General features: G+C 48.2%; 1 protein-coding gene across 4 annotated transcripts in view; it reads right to left on the reverse strand.

Annotated features, from left to right (window-relative positions):
• Positions 1-11124, reverse strand: part of Celf6 (CUGBP Elav-like family member 6) — a 30697-nt gene extending 19573 nt beyond the window's left edge. The window contains exons 1-2 of one of the 4 annotated variants that reach the window (XM_075965672.1): positions 10776-11122; positions 7013-7095 (exon numbers count right to left, since the gene is read on the reverse strand). In XM_075965672.1, coding sequence (XP_075821787.1) covers positions 7013-7095; positions 10776-11037 — 345 coding nt within the window. In that variant the 5' untranslated portion in view covers positions 11038-11122. Of the gene's footprint in view, positions 1-7012; positions 7096-10775 lie in introns of all 4 variants that reach the window. The other 3 variants (XM_075965671.1, XM_075965670.1, XM_075965673.1) reach the window with 3 other exon arrangements.
• Positions 11125-13731: the final 2607 nt, after the last annotated feature.

Consider the following 13731-nt stretch of genomic DNA (forward strand, 5'->3'; position numbering starts at 1 on the left):
GAGCTATGGAGAGCAGAGACATGGGGAGTGATGAAGAAACATAGCAAGACAGAAATCATGGGAGAAAGTAAGAGACAGACCTAGAAAAGGGCAAAGAAAGAGAATTACTGGTGGGAATGGGAAGGAAAGGAGGGGATGGGGGGCAGAAAGCAGGTTTGAGGGAGCGAGGAGAGTCTGGTAGAAAGGAGAGGGGCAGAAGCCTTAGCTGGGGAGTCAGTGAGAGTGAGCAAGACCATCATTATTTTATTAGTTCTTAAATAGATCCTGAGAATTTTTCTCTGGAGCCCAGAGTGACGAGTGCATGTGACAGCAGCGGTTTCCATGGTAGCTCCTGGCTGGGTTTCCTGGGAGATGGTGCTCATTGGTGCTCAAGGGATACTCCTTTCCCTCCTCCCAACCACCTGACCTTTTGATAGAGAGTGGAAACGGGGTGGTATATATGAATTCCTGCATGGGCCTGCCAGGGTCCAGTCCTCAGGGGCTCAAGGTCTACACATTCTGCCAACACTTGTAGAACTCTCTGATGAGCCCCGGTGATGCTTACATGGAGACTGCCCTCAGAGCTCACAGAGAAGACCCCCATTTTCTGAGCGCCCACCAGATGCCACGCCTTCTCCTGGGACTATTTATACCAGTTGTCTCCAAATCTTTCTAATCACTCCAGGAGGTCCAGTGTCCCCATATTATGGATGAGAAAGCTGAGGCTCAGGGAGAGAAGTTTATTTGTCTAGGACCACACTGTGGGTCCTCTGAGATTCACTCCACGTCTGCCTGACGGTGAAGCTCCTGGGATTTGTATACTACTGCTCAACTCCTTGGTTTTTATTTGGTTTTGTATTTTGTTTCACTATGTATCTCAGGCTGTCCTGGAGTTTGCTAATAGCTTAAGCTAGCCACAAACTCATGATCCTCCTGCCTCAACCTCCAGACTGCTGAATGATATGTACCATCATCCCCAGCTCAAGTCCACTGTGCATGTTTGTCCGTGTGTGAAGGTCAGAGTTAGTATCAGGTCTCTTCCTCATTCTATAAAAAGACTTATTTATTTTTATTTTATGTGTGTGGGTGTTTTGTCTATATATATACATATATATTGCATCACGTGTGTGCAGTGGTGCACACAGAGACTAGAAGATGGCATCTCAGATCCCCTGGAACTGTAGTTACAGATATTTGCAAATTTCCATGTTGGTGCTGGGAATTGAGTCTGGGAAGAACATCTAGTGCTCTTAATCAAGAATTCCCTCTGTCTTATTTTTTTCGGGCAGGGTCTCTTACTGAACCTGGAGTTTTGTAATTCAGTTAAACAGGCTGACCAGCAAACCTGGGGACTTCCTGCAATCATGGGATTACAGGAATGATCGTTGCCAGTGGCTTTGTATGTGGGTTCTGAGGGAGCAAGCTCAGGTCCCCATGCATGCACAGTAAGCACTTAACTGACTGAACCATATCTCCAGCCCACAGTTCCATTCTTAAAGATTTATTTATTTATCTATTTGTTAAATAAATCTTAAAGATTTATTTACTTATTATGTATACTGTGTTCTGCCTGCGTGTACGCCTGCAGGACAGAAGAGGACACCAAATCTCATTATAGATGGTTGTGAACCACCATGAGGAATTGAACTCAGGACCTCTGGAAGAGCAACCAGTGCTCTTAACCTCTGAGCCATTTCTCCAGCCCCTCAGTTCCAATTTTAAGCCATGAACACAAATAATGAAACACAGAGGTACCAGGGCCTTGGAGACAATGCAAGGTGAAGAGCTATTAGTGAGGCTGGCTGTAACTGGAGAGGCTGACACAAGGAACAGTCCATGAAGGAACAGTGTTGGACCTTGGCCTTGTTGGTCAGAATGGATAGAGATAATGGGAGAGGCAGGGCAAACAGGTGAGCATTCTAGGCTGCGAGAGTAGAGATGGAGTATCAACCTGAAAGGGGAAGGGCTCCAACTCCTGAAGACAAACTGGAACTTCAATCCTGGTTACATCACTGACAACGTCTTACAGTCTATGAGCCTCAGTGTCCTCACTCATAAAGCGGGGGGGGGGGGGGGGTCATGGTGGAAATAACAAGAGCCGGATCTTAGTAGGTATACTAGATAGGACAGGTTTTGTCTTTTTGTGTGCCTATGTGTCTTTTCAGCTTTTTAAATTTTTGCTTTTGTTTTTATTTTGTTTTGGTGAAATGGGGTGAAATCAAGAGGTAGGCTGTAAAAAGGATGTCAAGGAATTTGACACGGATATATCAAATGCTGAAAGGACCCAGACCAGGGAGGAACCTTAAGAGGAGGACAGGTGATGATCTGGTCTGTTTAGTCTTAGAAAGCATCTCATGAGTTGTCGTGTGCAGAGAGAGGGTGGTAAAGGGAGTGAGAAGAGGCGGGAAGGTCGGTGATGCAGGTGGGAGGTGAGAGTGACCAGGACCATTGGGGAAGGAAATGGACAGACCAAAAGATGTTAGGGACAAATGAACTAGACCATAGTTCTGTTGAGGGTGAGGCCGAGGGAAAGGAGGGCACGTGGCTTGACTCTCAGGTTTACAGCTCAGGAACTGGCAGAGTATTGCTTCCCAGACTCTGCGCCTCAACCCCACAGGCAGGGATTATGGGGAACACCTGAGGTTTAGCATGCTACCCATGGCTGGAGGAGAACGCTGCTCATGAGAGCCACTGGGCAACCTTGCCCTGTCTTAGTCCTGCCATAAGCAGGGGAAGGATCTGGGGTGCACCTTGGAAATGAGGGCATTGACTTCTTAACCACAAACTTGTCCTGAGATTGCAGGTGAGCCTTCACTTGCTTGTTCTCCCAAAGAGTTTCCCAGGCCAGTGTCTGTGTCAGGACCCTGAAGGTGGAGAATATCGGGGAGAAGAGAACAACCCACTCCAGAAAGTGGGATGAGGAAAGTTACCCTGTTCTCTTGACCCAGTAAGCAGAAGGGGAGCAAGGTGTATCCCACTTCTCAGATAGAAGTCCTGTGTTTGGGCTCTTCATTATCATGTTCTGACTTCTATCCCTCACTCAGCGTGCCCTTCCTACAGGAAGGGATTTTTATAAGTATTCCCCTGAGAAGAACTGTTGGTGAGTCTAGGAGAGGTCACGAGGATCAAAGGAGAGTATGGCAAACATCAACACCATCATTTTCAGGACTTGGTTCTACCACACTTCTTTTCATTTCCTTTTTTTTCATTTTGTTTCATTTGTTTTTTGTTTTTCATGACAGGGTTTCTTTGTGTAACAACCCTAGCTGTCCTGAAACACGCTCTGTATATCAAGCTGGTCTCAAACTTAGAGATCCACCTGCCTCTGCCTCCCGAGTGCTGGAATTTAGGTGTGAGCCACCAGTGTTCAGTTTATCACACTTCTAACCCAGCTCACTATCAATCCCACGAGCTCTAGGATCCACCTGCGCACCATAAGCCCCTATCAATCCCATGAGCTCTAGGGTCCACCTGCGCACTATAAGCCCACCTTTTCCTCTCCATCCTTGCACCACCCCAGCTCCAGAGCAGCACACTCCACCACTGACCTACTCAGAAGCAACATTGTCCTGCAGGGCCACCTTGCTTCCCCTATTGCTCCCTTTTCAGTTCAGTCTTCGGGGCTGTAGCCAGAGCAATCTTCAAAGCTTCATCCCTAACTCTTCTTAAAGCTACCCACGACTGACTGGCAAACTCCTGTGTCCCGTCTCCCCTACCCAGCATGCACAGCACCCCCATCCACTCACAGCCACCGCCATCTTTGCTGGGAGGCATCTACCCGTCAGTTCTCATATTAGCCTCAGAATTTCAGGAGTGGTCTTTGGTGTTTAGGTTTCCAGACCCTCAGATGTGAAGAAAGCATCTGGTAGCACCCTCCTTTCCCCTACTCCTGAGGCCTCTTGTACATGTCCAGGACTAACTCCAACGGAGTGCAAAGGATTACTTCTGAGCTGGAGCTTCTTGAGGGCCTGACTTGGTCTACGGAATGTAATAGAATTTAAATTCTATTTTCTCTCTCCTCCCAAGCTGTTTTGCACAGGACACATTTGTGCAAGCAAATACATTCCTCAACTTGGTTGTATCTGTCTCCTTCACAGTGTCTAAAGGGGTAGGTTCCCCCAAAGAAGGGTGGTCATGGATAGGGAGATAGACCAATAAGGGGAACCCTTCTAATCCCAAAAGTGGGGTCAAAATTGGCCTCATTCTCTTCAGGTTGATTCTAGAACTAGGGTGCAGATCCAAGAAAGAGCAGTAGCTTCGTCAGGAAGAGGCTTCAGCAATTGGGAGCGATGGCAGAAGGTTGCAGTTTGAGGGAAGTTCTGAGTAGGGAGCTAAGCTTCAATAGGTGGTAGAGACTGGCAGTGGGTGAAAGGAGAGGATCTGAGGGGGGTCTCACTCCAGAACAAACTGCTATTTCCCGTGAAGATTCAGGCTTTCTTTACAGGCTTCCTTCCCTTTACTGTCCTGCCAGAGTCCAGCAAAAACGCAGACAGAAGTCTTAACCCTGATCCTCCAGCAGGTGGCGGCTACGCCCAGGACCCAGTGCCTACAGAAGGCCGGGTCCTCTCTGGTGAAAGTTGCTGCTGCCCCTGGCAGGCTCAGAGGAAAGATTGATGGCCTGGCTGTTGCCGGGGCTAGCCAACAGTGCCATTGATTTTCATTTAAGAGGATAATTAAATATTAATTTTCACTTCGTTAAGCTGAGAAGGGCGAATAAAGCCAATCCTGGCAGTAGCAGAGGGAAGCAGGCCACACGGAAGGTGTGCAGATAGAAGGGTGGGAGGAGGCACAAGTCCTCAACCGCCGCACTCTCCAGAAGCTAAGCCGTAAGCTAAGCCCCTTCTGCTACCAAGTTAGCTCACGTAATAGTGGGGCAATTAAAAGACTAGACTGACTGGGCTTGATGACCAGAACGTCTCAAACATGAACTTGGGCAGCTCACTATGAGACTCAGTTTCCTCGTGGGTGAGATAGGGGGCGGGAGGGGGGACACGCACGGGGCAGGACCCAGCAACGATACCTTCTTTGTATTAAATGACTTGGAACACGTAAAAAGCCATGAATATTGGTGCTGATAACGGCTGCTTACTACTATGCTGCTTTTCTCCCTTAGAATCCTTCCAGTTCTCTCGGGAACACCCATTCTTATAAAACCCGACCGGTACAGTTCATCTCTTCTGCAGAAGCTTTTTCTCCCAAGCTCATCTTAATTTTCTCAGGGCTTTCCAGGTAAAGTCCAAATCCCCCACTTGTTTCCCCTTCAACTGCAGCCCTCGGTGGGATCCTGCCCTCAGCCTGGCCCAGACTCTCTTGAGTCCTCTCCCCCTGCCCCCCCCACATTGGGCCCATCCGCTTCACACCCACCTGTTTCTTCCAGCTCTGAATTTTTACCGCACTGTTTCCTGCATGGGTGTTCCAGCTTGTCTCGATGCCTGTGCTAGCAGCAGGAATGGTTTGCCCCCATGGTTAGATGAATGATGCTTTCTACGACTGCTCCTACTACTGTTGCTGTTTCGGTTCCTGCTAGTACTAGCACCGGCTAAGCCATGCCGCAGGCTTGCTTTCCGCTGTGCTCTGTACTTCTCATGACTTAGCCCACTGCCCACACATCCCATCTGATAGATGAAGAAACTCAGGTTTTATCGTATTTTTGAAACAGAGTCTCACTATGTAGCCCTGGTTGTCCTGAAACACACTATATAGATCAGGTTGATCTCAAACTCAAGGAACTCTGCCTGCCTCTGCCTCTGAAGAGCTGGGATTAAAGGTGTGCCCAGAAAAACCCGGGCTTTAAACTTGCCCAGGGTCACAGAATTGTTGAGTGCCTAGAAAGTTCCAATTCATAGAGCAAAGCTGAAATGGGCACCTGTTTCTTATTCTCATTGATCTTGCTCTTGACATCTGGGACCATGTACAGAAAATCAAGACCTTTGTCAGGATCTTAAGGCAAAAGTCATATTTACCGGGACTTTCTTACTCCAGCCAAGGAGTTACATTGTTAGTGCAGCCTACTCCCCACAGGGGCAAAAACTGAAGTATGAGTGGAAGGAGACAGAGACAACGGTGAGATTAAATCTAAGTCTGAAAAATAGGAAACCAAGTATTCCTAGTTATCACATTATGATGTGTTCATATTAAAAGCCCATTAAATCCTTTATTTCACCATATATATGTAAATATATATATGCAATTCCTTTGAACATATCTCATAATATTTCTGTGTGTCTTTGTGCCTTTATTCTATCCTGGTCTCTTTCTAAAAGCCAATAATCTCCTTAAGTCTAAAATGGACATTGTCCCAGACTTTTCCTACTCGTGACATTTGAATATTGCTCTTTTTCTAGACACAACACTCAGATAGGAGAAAATGAGGCTGGGAAGTATGTTTTCCTCTTGACAACCCATGTTAGATCCTAACTGTCACTACTCATGGATGGTTGGTTCTGATTTTCTTTTACCTGTGACCATCTATTAGTTGAGACCAGATCATATAATCCTGGGTGACTATATAACCAAACCAAAAAACTGTTTTAACATTAGCCATGTTTTGTAATATGGAGAGAAGATGATTTTGGTGAGACAAGGTACTCCAAATGTATTACAGGAAGAAAACCACAGGAAAGCACCATCCAGGACCACAGGATTGGAGAAGACAGGATACTGACTCAGCAGAGTCTCTCCCCTCCGTTACTACACACATGCTCACAGCAGTGATAAGTAACCCCTGAAACCATGATTTTAGCCAAAGTGGAAAAATCCTAGCTTAACTCACATCACTGAAGTCTCTTGTGAAAACATAGGTTGGAACACTTGGCTCAAGTGTCTTGAGCCCATTTCTTTGAGCCAGAAGACTGAGTGTGACACGGGGCTTGACTTGTTCAAGGAACACATAATCTCTTTCCTGGGTAGATGACCCTGCTTCTAGCTGCTGGTGCCAGCTTAACCCTTTATGCTGCTTTGGCATGCACGCGGAGCATTGTCCCAAGCTTGAGGTGATTCCCACCCATCCCACCCTCAACCTTGGTTGACTTACCCCTGGCAGGGTCTTCTGCTCGTGCAGTGCACTCTGAGCCTTGAGAGCAGAGTCCCGTGCGCAGTAGGTGAGGAAGGCACAGCCTGGGGAGGAAGAGCCAGGCTCAGGGAGTTTTCTGAAACCCTTCAACATTCTTCTTGGTAAGATCCAAATAAATCAACAAACCTAGGGTCACTACTCTGTAAGCATGAATACTGCCCTGTGAAGTGTTCTGTGATGGGAGTCTTCACGTGCTTGGGGACCTATGTCCCAAGTTCTGGCTTCCTCTCATTTTCTCCTGGCCTTCTGTCCAAGAAATATCTGTACCCATACATCCAGTCTTGTGCTCATTCAATCCCACAGCTTCCCTCCCCAATCCATCCATATAAGTCCTATCACGGTTAAACCTCCCTAAGCAGCTTTGCCTTCTTCAATGGAGTACCCCACCCCCACAACGCCTATCTATTTTAGACATAGACCCATAGTCTCCAAGGGTTGGTCTCAATTCCTTTCCAATCTAGTTATAAGTGGCAGAAAAAAGAAGAGGGACATGAAGGGTTGAAGGCTAACTACTTCCCAACACTTCCCTCCTGAAGTTTAAAATTTGGAAATGAATTTGATTTGAGCCTTGTTGAGGCTTCCTGTAAGTAGGAGAAGCCAGGTTGAGAGCTTTCTGTAAGGAGGAGATTCCAGAAACTCCCTCATCCTATCCAAGGACCTCAGTCTGTCAAGATGGCCCATAAATGGTTGTGACCCAGTTTGGACTCCTCTAAAAGAAGTCTAGTTATTGGGGAAGATAATGAGTCTAGGTTGAGCTAAAGAGTAGGGCCTACTATCCCACTGTGTTCAGCTTCAGAATCTGCAGTCTTCTAGAAAACACCGAAGTAGGTATCTTTCTTTCCAATATTCATATCCAATACTTACTTATTTGGTTGGGCATTATGATAGGTTAGAGATGGAGAGGAGTTCTTGGAGATTGGGTGTCATGAGGAGCACCTGAGTCTGTCTCCAAGGGTTGAGGACTATCTACAAGAAGACACTGAGGGTGGGGATGTAACTCAGTGGTAGACTTCTTGCCTAGCATACATAAGACCTCAGGTTCAAACCCCAGCAAACAATAATGATGATAAAAACAGAAGACACTCAGTTTTCAAGAACAAGAATAGTGAGTCTTTTAGAACCAGCTGAGAAGAGGGGTGTGGTTATTTCAGGTAGAAAGAGTAAAAACTGAGTGAAAATATATGTTGGAGAAATGGAGAGAAAACCAGTATGGCAAAGCCTTGGGAATTCAAGCAGAGAGGCTAGGGAGGGATGCAGGGATTGAGTTACATAAAGCCTTAGAGACCTCAATAAATGTGTGCTTTTCCCTAAGAACAATGGAGGGGCACTAAAGAATTTTCACTGGGGTTGTGACATGATAAGATCTGTATTTTCAAAATGAACCTTTGAGTAGAGGAAGGAGAGGGGCTGAAGGAAGGGCACATGCATGTGAGAAGCCATTAGGAGCTGGTGATGTTTTCTGCTCAGATAGCTAACCAGAAAAGCAAATGAGAAATGTTTTATTTCGCGTTTTTTTTTAGTGACATCTTCCATGGAGCTGCCTCCTTACAATGGATGGATTGCCTACTGTTTATCGAGAACTCTTAGATAAGGCGTTTCATATCAGTATTCAGGGTAACTGAAGCCCGAGATTTTGTCAGTAACAGGTCAGGGTTTGGGATCTTGAATTACCAGGCTATGGTTGTTTTCAAAGCTTGGTGGCTGTTCCCTCAATACTCAGCCATGAAAACGAAAATGAATCTCTGTAGTATTTAGACACCATGGTTGCTGGGGAGAGAGAGTTGTTGACTTGGAGACCCTCCAAGCTGCCTCTAGATCTCACAAGGCCACGCTTTCCTTGGAGAGGTGTAGGTTGTTTAGGGACCAAATCACATAACCCTGTCTCACACTTATCCATTCTGCCCCAGAGCCATAACATCTGACCTTAGACTGGAAGAGGCTTTATGAAAGGCTTAGGAGTCAGGGTACCACCACAAAGAACCCACATAGATTGCTCGGGTTAGAAGGTGGAAGAATGGAAGTGTGGAAATACAGAGAAGCATGGCTTAAGGGACAGAGGAGTATAGGGAGGGACAGGAGGAATGAGAGCTTAATGAGCAGAAACAGAGAACGAGGGAGCAGTTTGGAGACTCTGAGCACTCACGTGTTTAAAGTGAGAATTGCTGTTATTCCACACACTTTATTCTACAGATCACCTACAAAGATTAGTTTTATGCTTACCCGCTGAATTCAATGTCTAGAAAAAGGTGCCATAAATGGATGGGCAGGAATATAGACAGGCAGCTGGGTTGCCTTGTAAGGTGTCTGGATGATATGAACTTGTCCTTGTGGAACTTTACCATAACCTCACCCCAATGGGTGGAAGATGTACCCCTACTCAACTGGCCTAGGTCTTTCATGGACATTTTCTCAAAGCCTCCTACCTTAGCACGCCAAGGAATGCTCTGGAGTCTCCAATTGGAAGGAGGTAGCTGTCTGATGCTAGCTCACAAGCCTTCGAGATGGACCTGCCCTGCAAGTCCTGTCACTTTTCTCTTAGAAGACCATGGAGGCTAGTTGGTGACCCTTCCCCCACCCAAAATCTGAAGCCACATTATTTCCCAGTGGGGAAATAAGGACGTTTCTCCTCAAATTATTATTATATGATTCTGGCTCTGTTACTCCAGTGCAGCCTGGACAGACTTTTCTGCATGTAAACAAGTCTCCTCCCTTCTCTACAGGAAGAAAGGGGTGTGGCTGGAGAGGACCATGGTGCCTCTGTCTTCCTAGGAAGGTCAGTGAGAAGGGTCCCCATCTCCATCTTCCTCATTAAACTAACCCCACCCTGAGAGTGCTCTGGTCTGAAATCAACCAGCAAAGAAAGGAAAACAGGAGGCCATCAGGAGGACTGAGAGGGAGCAGAGAGCCATAGGAGTGGGAAGAGACGTGAAAAAGTGCATTCACATAAGGGAAAGCCTAAGATGAAGGGGACACAGGAAGGTGGCTGCTCCCACCTGAGGTTGGGATTATGGATTCAAATCAGAAGTAAAGAGTGTTGGGTTCTGGAAAAATGTATGAGACAACAGGGTTATTGTCACATAACCTGTGAGAGAGCATTTGTCTCTGAGAGTCTCCTGGGAGGTGAGGGGACTGTGCAAATGAGACAGATTTGAATTCTGAAGAAGAGAATAGGGGTGTGGGGTGTTTAAAGCTTTTAGACACAAGAGTTAAATGGAGGCTTTGGGGGTTCACTAGGGTTGGAGGCCAGAAGGAGGGGTGCAAGTCCAAGATGTGTGTGAGTGGTTAGGCCTGAGTAGGGTGGCCCCAGAGGGGTCTGGAAATACGTGGGTCCAGGGGTCAGGAGATCGTATATTCCAGAGCTGGAAGGTAGAATAAGTTTCCAAATTTCAGGGTTTGGGGTGTCTGAAGGGAGGGATGGTGGAGAGGTCCAGCTGAGAGGTGGGGATGGTTGGGATGTGAGAAGTAACAAGGGATTTGGAGATTAGAGTGAAGTACCTGTTAGGAAATCGGAGTGATGCTCAGAAAGCGCATGTCAAAGAGAAAATTCTGGGTCTGGGGCTCTGTGACCTGGGGAGGGGTCAGAGCTGAGGTGGGGCAGGTACTGAACTGGGCTGGCTCTAAGGTAGGGCTGGGGTTGGGCCTGCGTTTGGGGCCGGGGTTGGGTTGGGCTGCGCTCTAATTGGATTGGGGCTGGGTTGGGCTGGGCTGGGCTGACCCCGCGCACCTTTGTGGAGGCCGGTGAGCCGGTCCTTCAGCACGGTCAGCTCGTAGATGTGGCCGAACTCCTCGAACAGCGGCTTGAGGTCCTGCTCGTCCAAGCCCCGCGGAATCTGCCCCACGAAGAGCTTGATGGCGTCGTGGTCCTTCATGGGCACCGCGGGACCAGGGTTCAGCCCGCTCATGCCGATGCCGCTGTCCGCGGTGCTGAAAGCCAGGCGCGGGCCGGGGCCGGAGGGCGGCGCAGACCCTCCGGGAGCCGCGGCCATATCCCCGCCCCGTCTGCCCTCCCGCGCGTCCCGCTTGTCCCGCCGTCCCTTCCCCGGACTGCTGGCGAGGGCCTGGGGGAGGGGGCGGGGCCCGGCTGCGAGGGCGGGGGGCTACTCAGGGGGCGGGGCCCGGCCGAGAGCGAGGGGCGGGGCGGGCTGGAAAGGGGCGTGGTCGAGGGCGGGGCGCCTGAGTCCGGCTGGAGTCTCCCTCAGAGCTCTCTGGGCTCCCGCCCTAGCGAGCTAAACCCAGCCCCGAGCCCCAGCTACCCCCTGACCCCCGCCCCGAGCTTAGTGACGTCAGACAGCTAGCCGGGCCAGTCTACGCAAGTGATTTGCATAATGAGATAGCGGTGGCCAATCAGAGCGGGAGTTGACTGAGCTGGGGCGGGGGCCGGGAGGGGCGGCTGGGCTCACGCGCTCCAGCTCTCCATGGCAACCGGACCCTCAGCTGCCCTGTATGTGGAGGGTGTGCGGGCGTGGCAGTGGATGGGAAGTAGCTTCGTCATGCGTGGCGATGTCTGCGGGAGTCAGAGCCGATCCCTTCCTGCACACCTCCAACAGTGAGACCGTTTTCTGCGGGGCGGATGGGGCTTCCAACTCTCTGTCCCTACTACCGAAACGCAACCCATCCTACAGGGCTCCATCACAAACCTCTTTCGTTCGTATCTTCAACCACTTCCTCGCTCCTGAGTATCAAATACACTCACGTCTCTTGCATCCTAAAATAAGTCCCCAAGCACGGATTTCTTTCTCAGGAGAGCAAGAGAACTTATGTAGCCATATTTACTCAGCGCTCGTGCCTGGCCCCTCCTTATTCTGTTACTCAGGAGTGTTATCTCCTTTTCCTGAAAAGGATGCTGTGGGTCAAAGAAGTTAGGGCGTAGGTGCCCCTAGCATTTGCAGAGCCGAGGGCAAAAGAAGAAAGGGAAATTGATAAGTCGTGTGTGTTAATATCTAAAAGCTATCTGTCAAATCACAATACTAAAGTGTTTACCTCCCTTTTCACAAGCGCACATTCATAAAGATGAAGAAACGGCGAGCTAGACAAGCAGGTGGAGGGTCTTAATGAACAAGCTTGATATCCTGAGTTAGATACCCAGAACCCACATGGAAAAGCCAGATGCAGAGCCTCGCGTCTGTAATCCCAGCACTTCTGTGGCAAAGATGGGAGGAGGAAACGAGAATCACGAGAGCCATGTAGCAGAGGAACAGAAACAAGAGGGACCCTCAACAACATGGAACGAGAGAACCCACTCCTGAAAGTTGTCCTCTGATCTCAACAAGCATGCCGCCACATGTGTTTCTTCTGCTGCGTGCGCACACACACACACACACACACGAGTAAATTTGTAAACATTTTATGTGTATGAGAGTTTTGGCAGCACACCTGCATGTATGCACAGCATGTGTGTGCCTAGTGCCTTCTGAGGCCAGAAGAAGGTGAATCGAACCCTGGTCCTTTGCAAGAGCAGCCAGGACTCTAACTGTTGAGCCATCTTTCCGGGTCCATGTTATTGTTTTAGAGACAGGCTCTCACGTCATCCAGGCTGGCCATGAAGTCATTATTGAATTGAACAGGACCTTGAACTACTGAGCTTCCTTTTCCACTTTCCAAGTTCTGAGGTCACCGGCACTCAATCTCACGCTGGGCTGAAGATTTGTTAGCTTACGAATCACATATTTTTAGTAGTTTGTGTGGAGTACATCTATTTTTCAAAATTGTGATTTCTTCTTGGTGGAGCAACTTTTTTCTTTTTCTGACAGGATCTTGTCACATAGTCCAGGCTAGCCTCAAACTCATGATTCTCTCCTGCTGCAACCTTCCAGAGCTAAGAAGGCAAGCATGGACTACCATACCCAGCCCTGAACTGATCCCTGCAAGGAGACAAGTACCTGACTACTGAGGTGTGCCTCTCAGCACCACAGCTACATTTAAAGCAGGTAACTTTAAAAATACATATGATTGGGTCTTTTGAATTTAAAAGTGTTTTATTTGTTTTGTGACAAATTGAAAATTAAATATTGGCAACACTCCACATTGTTCTCTTTTGATATCATGGTATATACTCTTTTTTTCTTTAGATATAAACTTTAGAGTCAACTTTTCAACACTCATTGTACTAGTTGGCTTTCTATTGCCAAGATGAAAACCGTGATCCAAAACAACTTTGGAGGAAAAGGGTTTATTTCAGCTCCCATCTCCTAGGTCACAAGTCATCCATCACTGAAGGAAGTCAGAGCAGAAACCCCGGTCTTGGTTCTGAAGGGCATAGAAGCCCTCCCGAACCGGGCGGTGGTGGTGCACGCCTTTAATTTGAGCTCTCTTGGGAAGCAGAGGCAGGTGGATCTCTGTGAGTTCGAGGCCAGCCTGGTCTACAAAGTGAGTTCCAGTACTGGCTCCATAGTTGAGAAACCCTGTCTTGAAAAACCAACAAAAAAGCAGGGTGGTGGTGGTTCACACCTTTAATCCTAGCTCTCAGGAGATAGTTGCGGGCAGATCTCTGTGAGTTCGAGGCCAACCTGGTCTACAAGAGCTAGTTCCAGGACAGCTAGGGCTGTGACACAGAAGAGACCCTGTCTCGAAAGACCAAAACCAACCAAACAAACAGAGCAGGAACCCTGTGAGGATACTGTTTACTGCCTTGCTCTCTATGCTGTCCAGGCCCACTTGCTAGGGAAGAAGATGCTGCCTAC

This window comes from Microtus pennsylvanicus, chromosome 3, assembly GCF_037038515.1.
Source record: "Microtus pennsylvanicus isolate mMicPen1 chromosome 3, mMicPen1.hap1, whole genome shotgun sequence".
Taxonomy (NCBI): Eukaryota; Metazoa; Chordata; class Mammalia; order Rodentia; family Cricetidae; genus Microtus; species Microtus pennsylvanicus.